This window comes from Apiospora kogelbergensis (genome assembly GCF_038363985.1).
Source record: "Apiospora kogelbergensis strain CBS 113332 chromosome Unknown utg000003l_segment0_segment0, whole genome shotgun sequence".
Taxonomy (NCBI): domain Eukaryota; kingdom Fungi; phylum Ascomycota; class Sordariomycetes; order Amphisphaeriales; family Apiosporaceae; genus Apiospora; species Apiospora kogelbergensis.
In genome coordinates, this window is record NW_027117420.1 from 2,957,359 (window position 1) to 2,979,587 (window position 22,229).

General features: G+C 55.8%; 7 protein-coding genes across 7 annotated transcripts; 2 read left to right on the forward strand and 5 right to left on the reverse strand.

Annotated features, from left to right (window-relative positions):
- Nucleotides 1-617: 617 nt before the first annotated feature.
- On the forward strand, nucleotides 618-5,458 carry PG998_005725 (polyketide synthase; the record flags this gene model as incomplete). Its single annotated transcript, XM_066872543.1, has 4 exons — nucleotides 618-723; nucleotides 782-2,665; nucleotides 2,749-4,382; nucleotides 4,439-5,458. 4 exons carry the CDS (start codon nucleotides 618-620, stop codon nucleotides 5,456-5,458), a joined length of 4,644 nt encoding a protein of 1,547 aa, XP_066732640.1.
- Nucleotides 5,459-5,810: 352 nt separating this feature from the next.
- PG998_005726 (cytochrome P450) lies at nucleotides 5,811-7,638 on the reverse strand (the record flags this gene model as incomplete). Its single annotated transcript, XM_066872544.1, has 3 exons — nucleotides 5,811-5,988; nucleotides 6,087-7,303; nucleotides 7,414-7,638. 3 exons carry the CDS (start codon nucleotides 7,636-7,638, stop codon nucleotides 5,811-5,813), a joined length of 1,620 nt encoding a protein of 539 aa, XP_066732641.1.
- A 411-nt stretch (nucleotides 7,639-8,049) lies between these two features.
- PG998_005727 (S-adenosyl-L-methionine-dependent methyltransferase) lies at nucleotides 8,050-9,342 on the reverse strand (the record flags this gene model as incomplete). The annotated part of the gene is made up of 1 exon (XM_066872545.1): nucleotides 8,050-9,342. The coding sequence occupies one exon, from the start codon at nucleotides 9,340-9,342 to the stop codon at nucleotides 8,050-8,052; it is 1,293 nt and encodes a 430-aa protein (XP_066732642.1).
- A 550-nt stretch (nucleotides 9,343-9,892) lies between these two features.
- PG998_005728 (alpha-ketoglutarate-dependent taurine dioxygenase) lies at nucleotides 9,893-11,436 on the forward strand (the record flags this gene model as incomplete). The annotated part of the gene is made up of 6 exons (XM_066872546.1): nucleotides 9,893-10,117; nucleotides 10,177-10,251; nucleotides 10,311-10,654; nucleotides 10,760-10,964; nucleotides 11,043-11,227; nucleotides 11,286-11,436. The coding sequence occupies 6 exons, from the start codon at nucleotides 9,893-9,895 to the stop codon at nucleotides 11,434-11,436; spliced, it is 1,185 nt and encodes a 394-aa protein (XP_066732643.1).
- A 325-nt stretch (nucleotides 11,437-11,761) lies between these two features.
- Nucleotides 11,762-13,164, reverse strand: PG998_005729 (uncharacterized protein; the record flags this gene model as incomplete). The annotated part of the gene is made up of 4 exons (XM_066872547.1): nucleotides 11,762-12,186; nucleotides 12,251-12,318; nucleotides 12,420-12,904; nucleotides 12,961-13,164. The coding sequence occupies 4 exons, from the start codon at nucleotides 13,162-13,164 to the stop codon at nucleotides 11,762-11,764; spliced, it is 1,182 nt and encodes a 393-aa protein (XP_066732644.1).
- Nucleotides 13,165-14,786: 1,622 nt separating this feature from the next.
- Nucleotides 14,787-18,084, reverse strand: PG998_005730 (C6 transcription factor; the record flags this gene model as incomplete). Its single annotated transcript, XM_066872548.1, has 6 exons — nucleotides 14,787-15,142; nucleotides 15,208-16,943; nucleotides 17,009-17,323; nucleotides 17,389-17,744; nucleotides 17,771-17,872; nucleotides 17,956-18,084. 6 exons carry the CDS (start codon nucleotides 18,082-18,084, stop codon nucleotides 14,787-14,789), a joined length of 2,994 nt encoding a protein of 997 aa, XP_066732645.1.
- A 2,380-nt stretch (nucleotides 18,085-20,464) lies between these two features.
- PG998_005731 (uncharacterized protein) lies at nucleotides 20,465-21,558 on the reverse strand (the record flags this gene model as incomplete). Its single annotated transcript, XM_066872549.1, has 5 exons — nucleotides 20,465-20,488; nucleotides 20,542-21,008; nucleotides 21,082-21,230; nucleotides 21,312-21,346; nucleotides 21,418-21,558. 5 exons carry the CDS (start codon nucleotides 21,556-21,558, stop codon nucleotides 20,465-20,467), a joined length of 816 nt encoding a protein of 271 aa, XP_066732646.1.
- Between the last annotated feature and the right edge of the window lie 671 nt (nucleotides 21,559-22,229).

The following is a 22,229-nucleotide window of genomic DNA, read 5'->3' on the forward strand; positions in this document are numbered from 1 at the left end:
CGTCAAGTAATAGGTGTAACAGGCCGCCGAAGCGGTCGCCATTGTCGACGGCGCTATGCTAGGAACATGCCTGCCCGATGCCAAGATATGGGATCCTGATGCCAAGGGAGATGAGCCCCTGTCTCCTTTTGTCGCAAAGTCGGCCCCCACCGAGACATGCCCCCTTGGCTACTCGAGTCAGGGCCCGTTTTCTCTATCTCACCAAGAGTCCACCGACGTAACATTTGTCCCATTGATGGATGACCATGAGTTTGCTGCCCCGGCAGAGTATACGCCAGGGTATACCGAGGTGCCAGTTTTCTGGCCATGAAGAGAATAGCCTTCTTCCCCTACCGCTGCCATGGCACACGTTCCTTGCAGCAGGCCGCCCCAGAGAACTGGCTTGCAGTGTGTACATCACCGTTTTGGTACGGCTAGTGCACTCATCACGAACGCCCTAGGCCTCGATGCAACTTTCGAGCCGCCATGGCTTGGGCGGGATTGTGATACGCGTGTAACTTACAATAAAGAGCTTATTATTCCCGGTGTGAATAGCTGGATCATGTGTATCTGTATTTCGGTATTCCATCCCAATCTACATGCACAGTCCACTAGGCGGGTGATATTCGTAGGCAGCCATGGGACCCAAAGATGACGACATTGCTATCATCGGCCTGTCTTGCCGCTTTGCGGGAGACGCCAAAGATGTTAATGGGTACTGGGACCTCCTGAGCCGAGGCAAGAGTACGTGATACGACCAACTTCTTTGCGTAAAGCCAGATCACTGACGACAACACTCCAGGTGCATTTAGCCCCAAAGCCCGCTTCGACGGTGATAGAGCTGGTTCATCATCATCATCATCATCACATCCTGGATACTATCTGCAAGATGGTGTCTACCAATTCGACGCCTCCTTCTTCGGCATCTCGCCCAAGGAAGCCAAGGGGATGGACCCCTCGCAGCGGCTCATGCTCGAAGTTGCCTACGAAGCCTTCGAGTCCGCCGGCCTCACACCGGAGGCCGTGGCGGGCTCCAACACCAGCGTCTACGCGGCGCAGTGGACCTGCGACTACCGCGACATGCTGGCCAGGGACCTGGCGAACGCGCCCACGTACGCCGCGACAGGCACGGGCACTACGTTGCTCTCGAATCGCCTGTCGTGGTTCTTCGACCTGAGGGGCCCGAGTTTCACCATTAACACGGCGTGCTCGTCGAGCATGGTGGCGCTGCACGAGGCCTGCGAGAGCCTCCGTCGGGGCGAGTCGGACATGGCGCTCGTGGCCGGGGCCAACGTCATTCTGTGCGAGGACATGTTCACGTATTTGGGCATGCAGAACTTCTTGTCGTCCAGTGGTAAGTGTAAGTCATTCGACGCCACGGGCGACGGGTACGGTCGAGGAGAAGGAGTCGCAGCCATAGTGCTTCAGCGTGTCCCGGCCGTGGTGGACGAGGGCAAAAGTCCCATCCGTGCAGTAATACGCGGGACGGGTATCAACCAGAACGGCAGAATGAAAGGCATCACGTTACCAAGCATCGAGGCCCAGGTGGCCCTCATGCACAAGACATACGAATCGGCAGGCATTGCCGCGACAGAGACTGCGTATGTCGATGCTCACGGGACGGGTACACAGGCCGGCGATCCCGTGGAGCTGGAAGCGATCGGAAAGGCCATCGCCCAAGCCGGAGGAGGGGCTGGCAGCCGCAAGAAGGTCCTTGTGGGATCCGGAAAGGCCAGTATTGGACACACCGAGGCCTCAGCAGGCTTGGCCAGCGTGATACGCAGCGTGCTGATCCTGGAGAGCGGCTTGATCCCGCCAAACATCTACCTGACCCAACTCAACCCTAATCTCCGCCTGGATGAATGGAACCTGGAAGTTCCGACCGAGCTTAGCCCTTGGCCATCAGAGAGCGAGTTTCGCAGAATTAGCGTCTGCTCGACGGGGTACGGCGGAACGAATGCGCACGCCATTATCGATGAGACGCATCAATATCTCCGGGCGAAAGGGCTGCTTGGAAGCGAGGGAGTGCAGGGTACGCGGCCGCCGAGGTGGGCCGCAGCAGATCAACTACAAGAAGCGCAGAGGACATCGTCCGATGACACGATCGGCTCGACCTCCTCTTTGCGCCCGAAACGTTATCTGTTCGCTCTCAGTTCGAACCATGAGAAAGGGGTCTCAGGCCAGCTGGCTTCCTTAGCTCAGTGGTGCTCGACCGTGGAAGAAGAAGGAAACGCCATCAATCAAGACATCCTCGCTGACCTTGCATATACTCTCAACCAGCGACGCGCTCACTTCACTTGGAGAACCTCGATCACAGCGTCCTCAATTTCTGAGTTGAAAGCGGCGGCCGAAAATGCTACAGCAAAAGGCGTTGCGCCACATAGCAAGCAAGCTATGGATGATGCAGGTCTTTGCTTCGTCTTCACGGGGCAAGGCGCACAGTGGTCACGGATGGGCCAGGAACTATACCAGGAGTCGGCGACGTTCCGCGCCAGCATAGACGCGGCGGGCCAGTACTTCCGCGACTTCCTGCACTGTACCTGGTCGGCGGTCGACGAGTTGTTCCGAGACGATTCCGCATCTTCCCTCGACCAACACGCCTTCTCGCAGCCCCTGACGACGGTGCTGCAGATGGGGCTCGTCGACCTCTTGCACGAGTGGAACGTCAAACCCGACTGGATCATCGGTACGTTATGATACTTGACTAACGACTCGCGCCACCTGCCTGTCGAGAAAGACATTAGCTAACCTTGATGTGCAAATGGCCAGGCCATTCCAGCGGCGAGATTGCAGGTGCATACTGCCTGGGATCATTGTCGCAGCACGATGCCTGGAAAATTGCCTACTCATGCGGTGCTTTCGAGTCGGAGCAAGAAGGGTCTATGATGGCCGTCGGCTTGTCAGCAACCGAAGCAGACACCATCATCAGCCAATATGTCTCCTCGGGCGACGTGGTTGTAGCGTGTATCAACTCGCCCACCAACGTCACTCTTGCTGGGGATAGCGCGAGTCTTGATAGCCTCGAGAAGCTCCTTCGCAGCCGTGGGATCTTCAGCCAGCGACTCCGAGTGGATGTCGCGTACCATTCCAGTCATATGGAAGCCATGGCGACCAGTTACCAGCAAGCCATTTCGCAGATCATGCTGGGCAAGGGTATCTCGGGCCGGAGCATGTTCTCTGCCGTCACCGGCGAAGCGATCCACGCAGATGAACTCGGGCCTGCTTACTGGGGCAGGAACATCGCCTCTCAGGTCAAGTTTTCCAAAGCGGTCACGAACTTGTTGACCTCCTTTCCCTCACGCGAAAGGATATTCGTGGAGATTGGGCCGCATCAAACTATGCAATTGCCTTTGAAGCAAATTCTTACCAGCTGTTCCGCGCCGTCCGGGCCGGCATCCGAGTATGTTTCCATCCTCAGTCGCGGCAAGGACTCGGCCATGACGGCGTATGCAGCTGCTGGTCAGTTGCACGCTCTTGGCGTCCCCGTAGACCTGGCCAGACTGAACGAAACCAAGGCCGGTCGTCGGCCCCAGCTGGTTGTGGATTTGCCTCCTTACTCATGGCGCCATGAGGATACTTACAATGCCACCGGGTCAGCAGCAGTGGAGTCGCGAAGCCATGATGAGCCGGCCCCAGCTGATGGCCAGCCTCGTCGCATCTGCTTCTCCTTGGACTGGCAGCCCGCCCCTGAACTTTCAGTACAAGCAGTAGATGAGGAGCGGTGGGATGTCACTCTCCTACTGCCCCTGAGACCGACTCAGAGTCTCCGGGCTCTATCTGGATTGGTTACTCAACGCCTGCGATCCTTGGGCTTTCACGTGGAATCGGCCACGTGGCCCAGCATCAGCCAAGCAGCCACGCAAGGACGGAAATGCATTTCGATGGTTGAGCTGGATGCGCCTATCTTCGACAACGCCTCTGCCGGAGACGTGAGTGCTCTCCAGAGAGTTGTGTTGGATTCCAGTTCCATGCTATGGCTGTCGCTGAGCACGCCTGCGGGTGCCGTCGTCCCAGCATTGGCCCAAACTCTGCGCAGCGAAACCCCAGGCCTCTATTTCCGCTCCTTGCAAGTCGCCCCGCCGTATACGTCTCGCATTGCAGACTTGGGTAGTATCATTACACGGCTTGCCGCTTCGAATCCTGCAGATATGGAGTTCCGGGAATCATGCGGCAGGTTGTGCGTGCCACGTGTGAACGAGGATGCGGCTCTGGACGATGTCTTGCGGAGTTTCCTTCCGCAGCAGCCACTAGGCACGCCGCTGCCTGCTTCACAGACGCCTGGCCACCGACTCCAGTCGGACGCAACCTACGTGCTGGCCGGAGGACTCGGGGGTTGGGGCGAAATATTGCCACATTTTTGGTTGACTTGGGCGCCCAGCATCTCTGCTTCCTCTCTCGGTCTTGTACCGCAGCGTCTCCAGACGCCGAAACGTTTCTGGCCGGACTACGGCAGCGCAAGGTTTCCGCATCCGCATATCAATGCAACATTGCCGACATGCGGTCTCTCCGAGCCGCCCTCCACCAATGCAGACAGGAACACCCTCCCATCAAGGGCATCATCCAATGCGCCATGGTCCTTCGCGACGTCTCATTCCAAAAGATGACACATCTGCAATGGCAAGAAGCCCTGCGTCCCAAGGTCCAAGGCAGCGCCAACCTGGCGGCCGCCATTCCCGCCCTCAACGAATCTAAGCGCCAAGGTTTACGACCCCCTTTCTTCATCATGCTCTCCTCCTTCACCTCCATCTTCGGCAACCGCACGCAGGCCAACTACGTCGCCGCGTGCGCGTTCCAAGACGCGCTAGCCCACGACCTGCGCGACAACCGGGGCCTGCACGCCGTGAGCCTCCGTCTCGGCATCATGCGCGATGTCGGCTACCTCGCGCAGCACGGCGCCACGGGCTCCCTACGGGACTGGGAGGCGGGTTTCGGACTGCGCGAGTACGAGATGCGCGCCCTCCTGCACGCCGCCATGGCCGGGCAGACGCCCACGCAGCCCATCACGGGGCTCCCCACGGCGGCGGCAGCGGCGGCGGCTGGACTTTCGCGCCCCTTTTTCCTCGACGGAAACCCGAAATTTGCGGCCCTCGAGCTTGCAACCAATCACCAGGCAGAAGCAGCAACAGCGCCTAGTAACCAGCCCGCTACCACAACAGCAGCAGCAAGCTCCACTAACGCCCAACCGCCCACGTCCCTCTCGCATTTAGATCGCAGCAATCCCGATGCCAAGGACCAGATCTCGACGGCGTTCATCGCGGCCATCGCCGCTGCCTTGCACATGCCGTTGGGCGAGGTGGCACTGACGCGTGCGCTCCACGCGCTGGGCGCTGATTCGCTTACCGTCATCGAAATCCAGAGCTGGCTGTTTCGCGCGCTGGGCGTACGATTGTCGGCGGATGAGCTGATGGCAAATGTGCCCCTGTCGCGGGTCGTGGAGACCGTCTGGGAGAAGTGGCAGGGTGGGGAGATCGTGTTTTGAGCGGATAGAATGCAGATGAGTAAAGCACGTGGGCGCTGGGGGTAAGAATATTGGTGCAATAGGTATAAATATATACATATGGTCTGAAGAGCAGAGTCAAGGCCCGTACCCGGACTATACAGCAGGGGCTACCCCAGATTGCTGGAGGGGTCGCACGGCAGTTGCGCCCCCTGGCTGGCGGTATTTCCCGGCCCCTCTCACCGCTAATACCATTCATCTATCTATCTATAGAATGTCTGCCTGCTGCCACCCACGTGCCCTCACCACCTGCCTGCCCCTTGCAGGCGTCATCGAAATCCCCAATCCATGACTCAGGTTTACCCGTCTCACCTTCAACCCCCCGTCCATCCACTCACTCCGCCTCGGTCTTCTCCCTGCGACGCACCATGATCGTCGCCTTCGGTGGAGGCACATTAATCGGGCCGAGCACGAAGTTCTCGGGACGTGCCGGCAAGTACCCGATGTCGTAGTGCATCAGCATGTAAGCCATTAGCATCTTAAGCATCTGCTCGACAAGGAAACGGCCGGGACTGTGTTGTGCAGGCCAGCGTCGTCAGCTATCGTACTCAGCCATTTCGAGGGGCGGGAGTCGGGAATTTCGACGGAGAAAAGAAAAACTACTACTCACCAAGCATGCCGTCCATGGCCAAACACCAGGAAATCCTTGCTCGTGCTAGTCATGCCCAGTCTCCTGGCTTGCAGATACTCCTGGTTCGTCTCCTTGCCCTGTCCCTCGTGTACCCGCGCGAACCGAAACGCATCGAACCGCGTCGGGTCTGGGTACAGATCAGGATCGAGATGGCGGTCAGCAGCGTTGATAGTGAGATAGGAACCCTGGGGCGCGACCCAAGACTCTGCACCGTCAGGCCCACGCACGCCTTCTGCGGGCACCACTTTACGTCCCAAAGCGAAGAGCAACGAGGTCAGCCGCATGCTCTCGCGAATCGCCGAGTCGGCCAGGGCCATGTGTCGCAGCGTCTGCTTGGACCAGCTTTTGTCGTGCTTGGTGTACACCGTTTCCGCCTCGTCGCGCAGGCGCTCCAGATAGCCGCTCTCGGGCCCCGAGCCGCATACGTCCAGGAGAACACGGGCTAGCGTGGCGGCCGGGGTCTTGATGGCGGCAAACTCGAGGGCCAGCAGGCTGCGCGCGATGAAGTCAGGCTCGATCTCGTGACCGGTGCGTCCCTCGGCGCGGGCAAGTGCGATGTGCCAGGTGATGTAGTCCTCGGGCAAGGCATCGGTGGGAAGGGAGCCCTCGTCGATTTGCGCAAACATGGCCAGGCGCTCGCGGATCAAGGGGAGAGTCCAGTGCGCACAGCGCCGGTAGTGCCAGTAGTTAGGGGCGCCCACGGCATAGCCGACGGCGTCGCGCAGGAAGCGCGGGGCGAGCTGGGTGGCGAAGGTGCAGAGCAGGACGTTAGTGGTGAACGAATTGGTATGAGACAGGTAGTCCTTGTTGCGACACAGCGGCAGGCCAACGAGGGCGCGGTTGACCACACGCAAGATCAGCTCTTCGGCCGTGTCGAGCACACGCACGTCGTGCCAGTCCGGGGACGTGCCCCAAAGCTCGTCGACGGCAACGCCAATCTCGTCCCACATGCCGGCGAGCAGTTTCGCGTCCTTGCGCACAATGTACTTGTGAATCACGTGCTCGTGGAAGGGGTCCCGGTTGAGGCCCCTATCGGTCCATGCGTAGCGGCCGGCCAGGATCTCGTAGTGGAAGTCGGCGGCGCTGGCCACGTGGTCGGGCTGCTCTAGCAGCCAGCCCAGCTTGTCGGGCGGCAGCGTGATGTGTTTCTCGCCCATGGGGTGGGGCACGATGAAGCTTTTGCCATGCCGCGAGTACTGTGTAGGGGTCAGGGGTCAGGGGGTCAGTCAAGAGCTAGCGTCCACGTGGACTCGGACTTGGACTTGGACTTGGCTTGTCACCGCCAGACCAGACTCCTCGGACTTACCTTTTCATAGCCTTCGGCAAACCACTGGCGTCTTTTGATGAAGCTCGCCAGCGTCGCCCACGCTTCGGCGCCCGGTAGTCTCGACGGCCTTCCCACCCATGGTATGTCGGGCAGGGGGCGGGCTTTGGGAGCAAGTAGTAGATACGCAGCGACTGCAAGAGCGAGGGTGGTAAGCATGGCGGGTGTGCGCTCTAGCGCGAGCAGCGAGTCCGTGGTAATCGCCATGTCTCCTTTCTCGACGGGAGGAAGAGAGGAATGCTTCACACATGCGCATCAGCCCGCTACTTATCAGTGGCAGGATCCGAACTGGGGCCCGTACACGGCCGTAACAGCTCTTCCAGGGAGTCATGTCCACTACCTCGACCACGTGCTCACCTAGCGCAGTGTTGTGTCTCGTCGTGGATTTAGTTGTGAAGAACCCGCGATCGCAATGCATCAACTATAACTTGCGAGGTCTCGCTAACCATACAGCGTATCTTAGGTTGTTTGGATAGAAGAGGTGAAGACACTTGTTCAATATGATAGATATTCAACCTACAAGACTAACAACCCGGGCTTTCAACCGGATAACATAACTCAAAGATCATTGCATTGACCCGTAACGTGGAGGCTTTAGCCGTCTTTTTGCCCGTTAGATCAGCCCTTCCATGACGCCTCAATAAAGCACAACTCGCTGCCCTCTACGCTCTTGATGCCCAGGAACTCAAACCGCTCGTCCGCTTGGGTGAACAGACTCTCGTACGCCTCGGCGGGCCGGTCTCGCGCATTGAAATTGGCGAGCATGACCAGATCCATATACCGCTTCTCCCGCTCCAGCATCCGAGGCACGCCTCCCACAGGGGGCATCACGCTGTCCATAATTAGCACCCGCGCCCCCTTCCGTAGAGCAGGCACAAGCGTCTTCAGGATGCGGACGCAGTACTTATCGGGCCAATTGTGAAACACCCAGCGGAAGAGGTACACCTGCGCATCTTTCGTGGGCTGGGGGTCCAGGAATGAGTGTGCGAGGAACTCCACGGGGAGCGTTTGGCTGATGCTTTCCGGCGCCGTGGCAATCGTCTGGGGCAGATCCTGCACCTGGAACTTCAGATGCGGGAAGCGATTTGCGATGGCCACCACCGCATCGCCGTGGCCGCCGCCTAGATCCACCACCAGGCTGTCCTTGGGCAGCGACGCCCAGTCGTACCCGTCCGCCAAGTACCGCAACGACACGCCATCACGCTTGTCCATCATATTCATAGCGGTCCGCGCGCGGCCCGACCTGGCGGGCTCGCGCTCCAGAATCTCAAACCACGTCGCCCTCTGCTCCTTCTCGCCCTTGCCCTCGAGCGCGGCGTGCAAGACGCTGGCGGCCGAGTTGGCGGGCTCGTCAGCCTGGGGGTGGCGCTCCAGCGCCTGCGCGATGAACTGGACGTGCAGCCCGTTGTCCAGGATCTTGAGGCCCAGCACGTCATTGAGCACCGAGTCCGCAGCCCACAGTCGGCTTGCGGCCGAGTGCGCGACGCGGCCCTGGCTCGGCTCGCGGAACACGCGGTACATGATGGCGGCGCGCAGGATCGTCTCGAGGGCCGACTGCCCGAGCCCCGTCTGCTGCGCCAGCTCGGCGTACGTGATCCCCTCGGCGCTATCCAGTGGAATCCTCTGCGGCAGCGCAAACTGGAAGATGCTGGCGGCGTCGGCTTTGGCGTTGGTGGAGAAGTTCATGAGGATGGCTCGGGGGCCTTGAACCAGGTCGTGCAGCTCGAGAGAAGCGCTCTGCAGCGAAACACAGGCCGCCTGGATCTCAGCCGGGAGGGAACTGGTGTCAAGGGCTTCGCCGCGTAAGAGCGAAGGTGTTGGGAGGTTGTTTTGGCGCAGGTATTCTGCTGCGATGGCTGCATTTTTGGAAATGGTGGCAGCAAGGCCATCAAATGTAGTGGGTGTGGCCATGTTGAGGTATCACGTCTTGCACGTCCATAAGCGTCCACGACTTAGGACACCAGATGAGAATGAATGGGTATAATACTCACTGACCTTTATTCCAGCGGCACGGCATGCAATGGATCGGCCAACAAACAATTGTATGTATATACACGGGTTCCCTTGGAAGCCAGACGCTGCAGCTGCCCCAGTCTAGCCATCTTCGAGTAGACCAGATCGGCCAGCACGGGTTCGACTAGACGCGATTAGCCCCTGAATGTTTGGGAAATGGTCGTAAACGCTCCCAGTAAGGGCCTATCAAAGAAGCACATAGCAACCACGTTTCTGCTAGAACTGAGCAGTCCCTTGAGGCCCGGCGGGACCTTCCGACGGCCCGGTGGGGTTTTCGCTGGAATATGAAGCCCCGGCCCATCCTCGATGATACCCCAGTCTATAGCTCCTGCAGAACCAGGGATCGCCATCATAGTACTGTGATAAAAGGCTGCATATCCTGCTGGCTATTCACACTGACTGTGTCGTGTTGAGTCAACATCTATCTTCTCTTATCCTCATCATCATCATGTCTCCAGCTACCATTGAGAAACCAGCCCCCGAATTGCCCGAGCTTTCCAGGCAAAGGCTCGAGGCGGCTGGCATCGATCTCACGAAGGCTTATCCCGAGCACCCCAAGAAAGTCCTCTATCTGCAGGATGTTTACAAGCTCCGTGGCGAGGACCGTGAATACATCGACCCTGCTTCTCGCGCTGATCCGGAGAAGAAGGCCCTGTTCTCGGCGGCCAAGGAGGTATGTCATAAATGGATCCCACCGACGGTTTATGGCGAGTGCGACTAACCCGTGTGAAGGTGAAAGATGTTACCGTCCACATTGGTACAGAAATCATAGGCCTGCAGTTAAAGGATCTTACCGATCAGCAGAGGGTATGTGGGCTGCTCCAAGTGCCCAAAGACTTCGGGCATAATCGCTAAATGGGCCGTAGGATGAACTTGCTCTCCTGATCGCGGAGCGAGGCGTCGTCTTCTTCCGGGACCAGGATTTGAGCCCTCAGAAGCAGTTGGAGCTGGGCGCCTACTTTGGCGAAGTTGAGGTGAACCCTCAAGATGCATACGTCCCTGGGCTTCCCGGGACAACAGTCGTCTGGTTCGTTTGCAAGGCCCCTAGACCGTCGAGGCCGTTGGCTGCAATGTCTAACACGCAGTCTTTCCGTTCCAGGCCTGCTTTTACCGCGACTATGCCCATGTTCGACTACTACTTCCGCAACCCGTTCGGTACTCAGCGCTGGCACACTGATATGGCCTACGAGCACCAGCCGCCGGGATACACGTAAGTCCCCGTCATTGTCGTTACGACTGCTGTCGAAGTATCGCTTTGCCGCATATCGTACCGCATATCGTAGACCGCAATCCAATTGACGTTTGATCTCTCCAGGCACCTGCATAACGACGCCGTTCCCGAGGTGGGCGGCGACACGCTCTGGGCCAGTGGCTACGCAGCCTACGACAAGCTGTCGCCCGCATTCCGCGAGATGATTGAAGGGCGGGAGTGCGTGTACCGCTCTGCGTACAAGTTCCTCGACCGCGAAGACGCCGCGGGCGGGCCCAAACTTGTCGAGCGAACGCATCCCATGGTGAGAGTAAGTTTGGGCCATTAGACACTTCCGCGCAAACGCGAGACTCCTCAAGTATTGACGCATCCGGCTTCGGTCGATCAGGTACACCCCGTGACGGGTTGGAAGTCCCTGTATGTCAACCGCGCCATGACGCTGCGCATCGTCGGGCTGGACCAGGGCGAAAGCGACGCCATCCTGAACTACCTGTTCAGCGTCTACGAGGGCAACGTCGACATCCAGTGCCGCTTCAGGTGGACGCCGGGGACATCGGCCATTTGGGACAACCGGTAGGTGTGACCATCAGAGACAGACGGCGTGCTGGGTCGTGGGCTAACGCCGAAGCAGGGTCACTATGCACAGCGCAGCGTGGGATTACGAAGGAAAGGGCAAGCGACACGGGACTCGGGTGTCCAGTCTTGCAGAGAAGCCGTTTTATGACGCCAAGGCCACCAGCAGGAGACGTGCTCTGGGACTCGCCGGCCCCAAGGAGTACTAAAATACTTGAACATATGTATAGTGCAGTTCCAGGCTTGGCGACGGTGCGGGGCATACTCTGTGCATTGATGGCATGGCATGGCGGTCTAGGAGGCCGATAAGTCTCGGCTTCCCAACACAGCACGGTCAGATGGCCGAGTTGGTTATGGCGCCAGGTTAAGGTAAACCTTGACACTTTCATCCTGGTGGAGCAATCCTCGTGGGTTCGAATCCCACTCTGATCACACATTAGAGATATACCACGATCTTCTGAACACAGAAGAATGCATTTTTTGCCTTTTCTTTTCTTTGTTGCTGTTTGTTGTATCGCATCTACTAATTACCAATTACCAATCCCTTCGAGCCCTCTGGTAAGGCGGCATCCTGGCGGAGAGATTATAATCATCCTCGTTGCCGTCATCGTAGCCACCATACATCATGTTGATTCCGGGGTCGCCCGCATACCTGGTGTATGTTAATGGCGGGATGGGCCTGGAGAGGATTTCTTGCATCATCCTGTTCTCCTCTGGGCTGTGGATCTGTTTGTATGCCTTTCTCGACTGTGACTGCTGCGTTATTATTGCCGCCAGGTTGTTGCGGTACCTGCTTGCCTTGCTGTCTTTGTCTTGCCCCTTGAATCGCTGTACCCAGGCCGAATCCCAGATCGCCCGCACGATGTTCCAGAACCAGCGCCAGAGTGCCGGCAGGCTCGCGCAGATGATGTTGGCATGCACTTCGATCATGGACCACATGCCAGTTTCGACATTGGTCCCTGTTGCAAAGGAGTCAGCTCCGTCCATGTCAGTGGCGTGTGTGATACAGTGTCGGTGGCTTACACGTCAGGTCCAGCGAAGTCCCGTAGCCAATGAGGTATTTAAGCCTGATTATACTCGTCACGGTGGCACTGTTGCATTTTGCGAAAGGCGCAGTGTCAGCAATGCTTGGGCGTCGTTTACCAGTGCCTTAGATCGAACCAATAAGCAAATCCCGGGTAGAAAGGCTTACAAGAACGCGAACCCGAAGAGCAATGCGACGCTGAGCTTCTTCTGGATGGTCATCTGCATGCGGAACAGATGCGGCAGGGGCAGGATGATCATGAATATATCTTCGGTAATGGTGAGTGCGCCGGCCGTATAGCTCACGGCCTGGATGTCGAGGCATTTGCGCGACAGCAGGGACGGGATCCAGTTCGCCTGGATGGGCAAGCACTGCAGCACGACGACGGTGGTGAAGGCGACGCCCGAGCAGAAGTAGAAGACGAAGCCGACCTGGACAATCCGCTGGATCCACGCCACCTGGGAAAATACCTGTCGGATCAGGCACAGGATGGCCACCTTCGCCAGCGTCTTGACCAGACTGTAGACGATCTGCCCGACGTAGACGAGCTGCAGCAGCGCGGTTGCGTTGGCTGGGTCCACGTCCCAGAGGTGCTGGCCGAAGCCCAAGAAGCCGGTGGCTAGAATCAGGGCATCCGCCGAGAGGGCTAGAGCCTTTTGTTTGTTAGGCATACCTAAAGGGGCACCAGGAAGAGGGGGTGGTTGCCTACCGAAGCCAGCACTATCACGAGATCGTCGCTGAACAGTCTCCCGGATATCGTCAACCGCGCTACGAGACGGGCGATCACTATAGGAATCGTAAGGGCGATGGCGACGGAGCTGGTAATCTTGACCTGCAGGACCTGGGATTCCTTTGGGTAGGAGTCACACAGCTGCGCCCTGACTTTGCTTGACTCTGCGAGCTCAGCGGTCATGATATTAGAATCACTCGCTTGATACCAGCCACTCCATCGGAAGAGACCGCCACTTACTGATTGAGTCATCCAGGCCGCAGGAGCTCTCCACGCAGACCACCAGGTCCAATAGTAAAGTGTGGTTCGTGCAGAAGCAATCGGATAATGCCTTGATGTTCGTAAGGGGACATCCGTCCGCGCCTATCGAGGCGACGATGCAATGACGCTTTATTTTTGCGGCGCAGACGGTTAGTTTGTTCAGGGGTTATTTGTACCTCTTCCTTCCAGAGTAGAGCAACAAACTTACGGCACAGGACGGAAGAGATGACGCAATAGCTAGTATCTCGCTACCCGGTATGTTTTGGGCCGTTGCTGTCGGGATGACCAGAATGGTTGAGATGCTCAGGGGCAGTAGTCGGAAGAAGTGCCTGCCTAACATGATCGTGAGCGGGCACGCAGAGTATCACTACACCATGCACCTGAAGTATGAAGAGAAACAGGAAAGATCAAGATGTAATATTTCCAATCGCTGTTGCAATTGTTCCCAGTTGCTTTGGTTCTCTAGCTTCACATCACACTGCCGATGCCCGGTTGGCACGGACATGAAGAACAGATGATTGTAAGCTACCGACATAACCATAGGCCCAGCTCTGGGATTCCGCTGCGACACCACTGGACTAGAGTCGTCCATCGCATGTTTCTTCGAGTCAACCAAAACCAGCAAAGCAGGGCTACAGGGGCTCTAGGTTTGTTTGGCGAGTGCTCCATAACATGCACCCGTCCGTGTGCGCTGCCCTGCACACAGACCTCATCCCGTTTCATACCGTACATGAGTTTATCTATTTCTTTGTTGCTGACACTTTGGTATGCTGCGTAGTTACCCGTTTGTGCTTAAGGCTTCGCCCTCGAGTCCGGTGAGGCGTGACTCGAGGCTGACAACAAGGATATCTGCCAAGCACAAGCTAGTCCTGTCAGGATCATCAAAGAGGGAGTCTTTGATAAAGAGAACACTACTCTCATCCGGCTTCCGAGAGTCGCGAGACTCTTATGACGAGCTTAATCGCATAATTCAATAAGACGTAAGCTATGTTACGACACATGCAGAGGAGCATGGTGGTCGAATACATAAGATCAGAGCAATGAAAATGGCATATCAAGAAATGCCAACTATCTTGATCAGTGAACATATCAATCAACTATATTATGTGACAACGCACACCACTTTCGACAACTACCGACTGCTAAAAATAAATAAAGATCTCATCAGAAACCAGTCCTAAGTCATTCTGGGTATCTCTCATCGCGAACCGCGTCTTACAAACATCCTCCTCTGGTCATCGCGCAACCGCCCCCTATTATCTGCTAGAAATAATCCCCAATCGTTCAGTCCTTGTCGTGAGACGCATATCAATAATAATAATAGAAAAGACCTTTCCGAAAAAATAAAAGAAGTGAAAGAATTTGAAAGCAAAGGGTTCCCACTCATCCCTTGAAACGCCTCGTGGATATTTTCCCAGCCTTGGAATCAAGATTATCAATGTCATCTTCGCTCGACCATTTTTTTGTGGTCCCCAAACCACCATACCAAAGGGCATGGTCATTATGTTCCAAGGTAGAAACAGGAAACCACCTCTCCAGGTTTATTAAAAGCCTGATCCTTCCATTGCGTTGAAGTTGGAAGGGTCCATAGCCATGTAGTCTAACAAGTCCAGTCCACCAATGTTGACACCCTGGTCCGTCATGGTCACATTGGAATTCTCGCCCATGTTCTGAAACAGGCCAGGGCCTGGAGGAAGGTACCAGGTAGGATCCTCTGGGTTGGTCCAGTCGGTACCTGGTTCGAACAGGTTGTCGCTGATGCTGTGGTCGAGCGCCGAGCCGTGAACAGCTGGCGTATGCGATCCCAGGAGAGACGATGCGCCGTGCATGAACGTGTAATTCGACGTATTCAAGTCGAAAGGGGTCGCAGTGATTGGCATGGACGGCGTCGTGGACCGATCTACGAGAGGTGTCAGTAAGGCTTCTTTCGTATGCAATGGAATTGAAATTGGCGGGGGGATTTACCCAAGGACTCCTTGAGCTTAGAAGACAAGAACCCACTTTCGATGCCGATAGAGTGAGAAAGTTGGCCATTTACACTCTCGGCCCGGCTCACATCGCCACTCCTTGCATCGCTTTGCATGTTCTGGGTCGGGGCATGCTTGAACCTACTGCGTAGTCGGTAGGTGAGCGACTCGAGGAGGTCCCCAAAGCGGATACCGAGATGGACATCGTCGACAACACAACCCCGGAGGCCCGCGACAGTCTGGTCCATCAACATGATACTAAGATTGATGTCGGACTTCGGGGCACCCAGCGCGAACGTCTTGAGAAGGAACATGGCACCACTGATGATTCTGAAATAGGTGCGGACTGGTGCATGCTTCAGATAGCCGTCCGGCAGCAACCCGTGCACCACGGTCCGGAGGAGGTTACGGCTCCCCTCCACCACCTCCTTGACGAATTGCTGGTCTTCGGCACGGAAGTCGCCGAGGTGGCCGAGAGGAAGTGCGCCTAGGAAAGATTGCGTTTGAGGAGACAACATCGCAGAGTGTCCATTCGCACCAGGGCCTAGGGCGCCGTTGCTTGGGCGACCAGTCTTATTGGTACATCGTTCGACAACGGCCTGCAAGGCCAACGAGTTCACGTATATCCGAACATATTCGTACTCAATCGTGAGGATGTGGCGAATGTATGGGGGCATGTCCTGCATACGTTCGAAATCCTTCCACCAATCTTTCAGAATAGGCTGGAAATCCTTGAGCATCGCTGTGTACTTGCCGCTCTGGATGATATCGGTAGTGTGCTTGCGGGATCGGAAAAGCCTTTCGTTTCCAAGATGCATAGCATTGCTGACACCAACCCAGCAATGGATGATGCGATCATCGAGATCAACATCTGGAACGTAGTTGAAAGTGGCCGAGGAAGTGTTCGTGCCTGGTGTGTTGCCGTCGTTCGTCGGAGGTCGTTGCTTGAAGCCCCTGAGCGCGGGATCGCTTGATCGGATGCTTTCTGGCACCATGTTGGTCCATCCCAACCTGCCTGCCAACTGCGTGGCATATATAAGTAGTAGACGTTTGATCCGATAAGCTCGGAGGCGGTATCCTTCGTCTTCATATTCGGGACGCGTGATTGCATTTGTCGCAAGAAGTTCCTCGATGTTGTCAAAAACGCCCAACTCGTATGCAAGGCCCATGGCGGTGCTCAGCAACATCCAGCACATTCGATCACTTCTCCAGGCTGGCTCGAGCCATCCTTCGATCCTTTTCCCACCGACGTCACCGCGGAAGTTTCCATTTTCGTCAGTGTGCATGTTAGCGTCATAAGAAGGCAACATTAGTTCGTCGATAGCTTCATCTGGTGGGAAGTGCAGAGCTCGCGGGTGCCACTCTGTCAAAATCATCAACGACTCAATAGTGCCTAGTGTGCGTAAGCTTCCCTTCCTTAGCCCGCGCCAGGGAGCCGTGCTCGAAGTGAGGGACTCGTCAGCTCCAGCTCCTGAGCCACAGAAGCCGCCACCAAAGGCCTCTTGGCCCCATACGCATCTTTCTATCATCCGGCGCAAGTACCGCCAGAGCTCCTCGTGGATGGCATGCGATCTGCAATGGCCACCAGGGCCTGATATCATATAGTATCTTGATGCGATGGTGAGTAAAGTGACCGCGAGGATAGGCTCCTCGGTCAAGAGGGTGTAGTGAGTCCCTGGGTTGCCAAAGGTAGGTGGCGAAATAGGAGTCATAGGCGACAGGAACCTGAAGTAACTTTATGGGACGTTAGGAATGGTCTCGTAATGTCAAACTGGCTAGGTACTTACTATGCGATATACCTGATGGCCTCTTGACTTGTAAACCAACCGGCGCGTACGAAACGGAACCGGGACCAAGCTTTCAGCGCATCCTCGTATCCAGGTTCCAGATGGAGATCAAGCATCTTCTCGAGCTTCTCCTTGTCCTCGCCTTGAGCCCCCGTCATCAAACGTGGGTCAATGGGCTCGGCGGACTTGGACTGAACACGGCTAGGCTGCTGAGCATGAGCATTGAGTAGCGAATCAGTAGGTGTCTTGGTTTGGACGACCGTCGGCGACGGCTGCACCACTGTACTGATACTCTCCTGTCTGCGATGAATAGCGTCCTCATGAACACTGCAGTGGCGGTTAGTATGCGGTCTGGCTATACTCTGGTAGCGCAGAGAGGATATTGGACTGACTTGTTCGTGGCGGCCTTGTAGAGAAGGTCCAACGCATCATGTGGCCCATAGACCTCTTGGCGCATAACCGACTGGGCCTCCAGGTTCTCCATCTGCGCATTTGCCTCACCGTCACCAATATCCGCGAGGCTACCGCCTCTGCTCTTCCCGCCATTGTCCGGGTCCGAGTCTGGGCGCCTCAGAGGCTGGTTCCTGCCCGAAGAGCCCCCGGGCGTAAGCGGGACATTTCGATAGGCATGCTTATTGACAGGCGGCGGCGGTGAAGCTTCGGATACGCTCAGGTGGTGTTGTTTTCGGCCGTTGCGGACCACGTAGGCTTCGTCACCCTCTTCCTCTCCATCTTCGTCGTGCTTGCGCTTTCTCCTCGTGGCACTGAAGTAACACTCTTTGCTCTCGCGCCGGCAGCGGACGCACGGGGGTCGTGGGGGTTATCTACGCTGCCTAGATCGCAGCGCACCTTGCGACGGCGGCATGGTATGCAGGCCTACAGCACCGACGGGTACTTGGTCAGCATGGCGCTCGGCTTTGGATGCGCCGCGGCAGAGTCGCATTGGCAAAGGAACTCACCTGGTATACCCGCTTGTGCTGGGGAGGCTGGGGCGAAGGGTCGGCGCCGGATTCTGAGGTTTGGCGTTGCTGCTGTGAAAGCGGTGGCTGTTGTTGACTTGGCGTTTGCTGACTCGGGAATTGGGACATGGCAACAGGCAGTGATGACGGAGCCGGTGGCCTGATGGCCTGACTGGAACCTTGCGACTCAAGCACCAGATCGAATGTTGCTTGCGCAGTGAATTGGCCGGCGTCACTGGGAAGCCCCCCACGTCTCTTGGGAAAAAGTGTAGATAGTTCGGTTTAAGGCGGTTGTTGAGGGCTTTCGAAGGCTCAAAAGGCGGGACGAATGTGAAGTGGGACGAGGGGTGTTTTTGTAGGACGGGGAAGCTTTTTATTAGTCAAAGACGCCCTCGTCTCCTCCTCTGTGGCTCCGTCTCCCCCAACCGCCAACGGGCCCTACGAACAAAGTACAGGCGGTTCCCCGATACCCAGCTGGGCAGGTGGGCTACTTAGCGACATGCTCTTCACTGGGCCACTGCAAGAGTGCGGGGATAGAGCCTCTCCCCCCCTACTGGCCCCAATCTGCCATCCCTCTTCCGTACTAAATCTCCGGCCGTTTACATAAAGCACCTGCAGTTAATGGCAGACTCCAGAGTCTAGATGACCTCTTGTTACAGGTATACTGGCATTGTCCGTCACTTGCATATCTGGTCTTTTGCTCTCTGCCTGCCGTGGGCCTGTCGGCGTGCCCCAGGTCATGTGCATCAATCCGGAGCATGGCCGGATTATATCCAGTATGGCAAACCATCGCCTCAAGTCATGCAAAGGCACATGTGGGGGCGCAGAACCAACAGGACGGTCCAGTGCAATGGATCGCTCGAAAAAAGTATCTTATATCGGAGCTTGCGGCTGGGACCAAAAAGGGTCACGAGCAGACGGGACGTGGACGAGTGAAAAGCAACCACCTAACAAAAACCTCCAATTGGATTGATAAGCTGGCCGCTGGTGTTCCCTCATCGGCCCAACCAGATCTGGGGGTTTAAGCTGTACAACCCACCCACCCCGGAGCCCAGACAGTATCACGGATAGTAGCTGGGCGTGCAGATGATGAATGATCTTGATTGCGCCTGGGCTGCGCACCTCGGGCATTTCGGTGTAATGATAGCCAACAATATCTGACATGAGACCACATGAGGCCGTTTTGCAAATCCAAAAAGATCGGCCAATCAAAAGGCACACTTGCATCGGAAACAGCATGCACAAGTGCGGCTAGACGGCTACGATAGCGAGTTTCTGTCCGCCGCTTCGTTAAGGGCAAATGTTTTCGATGGCGATCTTTTGAAGAGACAATCACAAAATTACGGTCAAGAATCGTATCGTAGCCGTGCCGATAAAGGAGAAAAAGGAAACCAGTGCTTCAATAATAAAGCAAAGAGGCATATTCTCTCCGAACAAAATACCTAGAATGTTTCGGGGAACGAACGCTCCATACACGGAGTCAAGCAACCAAACGAGAAAAAAGAAGAAAAGATCGAAGTCAGGATACCCTCGTCCAAGCTGATCCGCAGGATGCGGGAGTCTGACCTTCCCGCCCACCAAAGGACGGGGATGCGGTAAGACTGGAAAGTCACGCTGGACGCCCCAGGACTTCTGCCAGGGCCCCAGCTACTAGCCGCTGACCTGTATACGAAGTTAGTCAAATATATCATATATCAATACAGGGAGCTTTGACAAAACTCTCCCTAGTACTTTTAGTTCGTAAGGCCTGTCAACCCAGCTGAGGGATGGATTTCAGGGAGAATATGGCGGTCTGGCGGTGTAGAGGAGCTTGCCTTGGAACGTGTGATGTCATAACCAAATCCATGCTGGATTTCCAGCTCGTCGCCCTGCAAATTGACCGTTATGATAGGCTCAGCTGAAGTTCCAGTAGCCAGGTCGGAGTTACCCCAGACGCACAGGGGAAAGACACGCGACCTACAAGGGGCATCCGAGCGCTCTTTTCGCCCCTTGAAGGCGAGGTCACATGAACCACATCCACATCAGGCACCGACAGAACACTTGCTACACTTGCTTTAGATGTAATCCAGGCTTTATTGATAGCTAATTGCCGGGTATCTAGATGGCGACTCAACGGTAAGCGTTGAAGTAACCCGATTGGAGTCATTATCGTTGCCACCGTCCATTCATGTTAATCAACTGTAAACTCCCTCTGCATATGAGCGCCTTCCATTCTGGGGCAGTGACGATGTTGGATAAGCATCGTACTATAACGATGTCTTCTTCATGACCTGGTTCAATAAAGAAAACGGAACTAATGAACAAACGCAAAAAGTCCACCGGGACAGCTCCAGCAGGATTGGCCGAGAGTCATCCACTCCCTCCAGCCGTCTCTGTTGTTAGCCCTTGTAGACATCAAAGTCTCTTTTGTGACCGCCTAGGAAACTCCAATGCAATGCATTAATGGATACTGCCCATGTTTCCCCAAGCCACACCAATGTACAAGCTGTCAATGCCAGCGCCAGTGGTTCTAGACCACCTTCTTCTGATCAACCTGATGGGTACATCAGTATGTGTCGTGAAGGAGTAGCGGGGATGCAAACTTACCAGGAACTCCCAGATCATGCGAGACAGGTTGTCTGGCAGCGTGAAGAGATCGACAGAGAACTCGCCCATTTCCATGTCGTTCTTAGTATAGGTTTCGTCATTTTTATGGTCGTGGATCATCTGGATCACATGCAACAGATCGTCTTCGTCAAGCTTGGTCATGGCATCAGCCATCTTCTCGAAATCCCACTGGGTTTTCCGCTTCTTGCCATCGTTGGCCTTGCGGACCTTATTGACCTTGGGATCCTCCTCGGTGCTGACGGGGCCGGTCTCGCGCAGGATGTTGAGCAGGGCCTGGGAGGGGTTCTTGAATGTGACAGTCTGGAGGACTTCGTATCTGGGCGACTGGAAGTTGAGGTCGTGGAATACGGTCGTCTTACCACCCTTCTCGGTAGTGAACATGTCAATGGACATCTCGAACTCGCCCCAACCCTCATTCTTGCAGGTGAACGGAGGCTCTGTGAAGGCTGCGCACAGACTGTTAGTCATGCAGACATAGAAAGAAACCCGAGAATGCAATGGACGGCATGTTAGACGTACTTTGGTTGGGGTTGGCAAAGGACGGGTGAAGGTTGTAGGTAACCTTGGTGAAGCAATTGGCAGGATGCTCGCCGCCTTCAGCGTCAGTGAGGAATATCTTGACGGTCCATTCTTTCATAGGAAACTCTGCAACGGGAGACTCCTTGTCACTATTGAGGAAAATGTCAGTAAATGGAAATGGGCACCCGGAAGGTCGCGGCGCGTCGTGCGCGGAACGCGGTCTGACTTACATGTTGCGCTGCTCGGTAACGAGCTTGACCTTGCGCTGCGATGCCCGATTATGTTAGCGTTAGTTCACTCAATTGGCCTGCCTCAGGAATGCGATAGGATTCTTACCTCGAGCTGCATCTTGGATGGACTGGAGGCTCGCTTTCGCTTGAGGCCTACACTGGATTCTTCGGTGTCACTCCTGTCGTCCACACGCCTCTGAGAGCGCGTGCGACCTCTAGACCGGGACTCAGCCTTGCTTGAGGTCATGGTGTCGGATTAAGGTTCTTCCGAGGTACCCGGGTAGCTTAGTCGATGTACCCTAGTACTTGGATCCACAGACACTGCAAGGATCAGTGTGTGTCGGAGTGCGCCACGTGGGTGAGGGTAGGGGTGGCTGGGTGGACAATGATATTGTAGGATAAGATTGTGGCGGTGCAGATTAGGAAGGTGCCTGTATTCTTGAATGCAATATGAATGGATTCCTGTCAAATCTTAGGACTCCGAATTGGTTGGTTGATTTTGAGTATTGAATTATGAGGGCTTGAGAGATTTGAACTTCTGTTCTCAAGCCTCAAGTACTTCCAAATTGTTCCTAACCTATTGAAACCCCTCATCTACTAGAAGGTACCCCCGTATTACAGATCCGACTTCTTCACCTCCTGATATACAACAATGGAACTCTCATTGAATGAAACTACATGCGCAATATCACAGATGCACTCACAAGCTAAGGTATCCTTTACTAGGCTTCTAGGCCTTTCAGACTTGATTATCTGTCAAAAGAATTCACCATTTGCCATCCACAGTCCCCTCCCTTCCAAGGGGAGCAGTTCCTCGCATCCACCATCTTTAAAGTCACCTGAGCATGCCATCATTGTGCTAATTCGCAGATGTTTTCTGCCTTCAACGACTGTGTAGATTGTTGAAAGCTTCCCTTT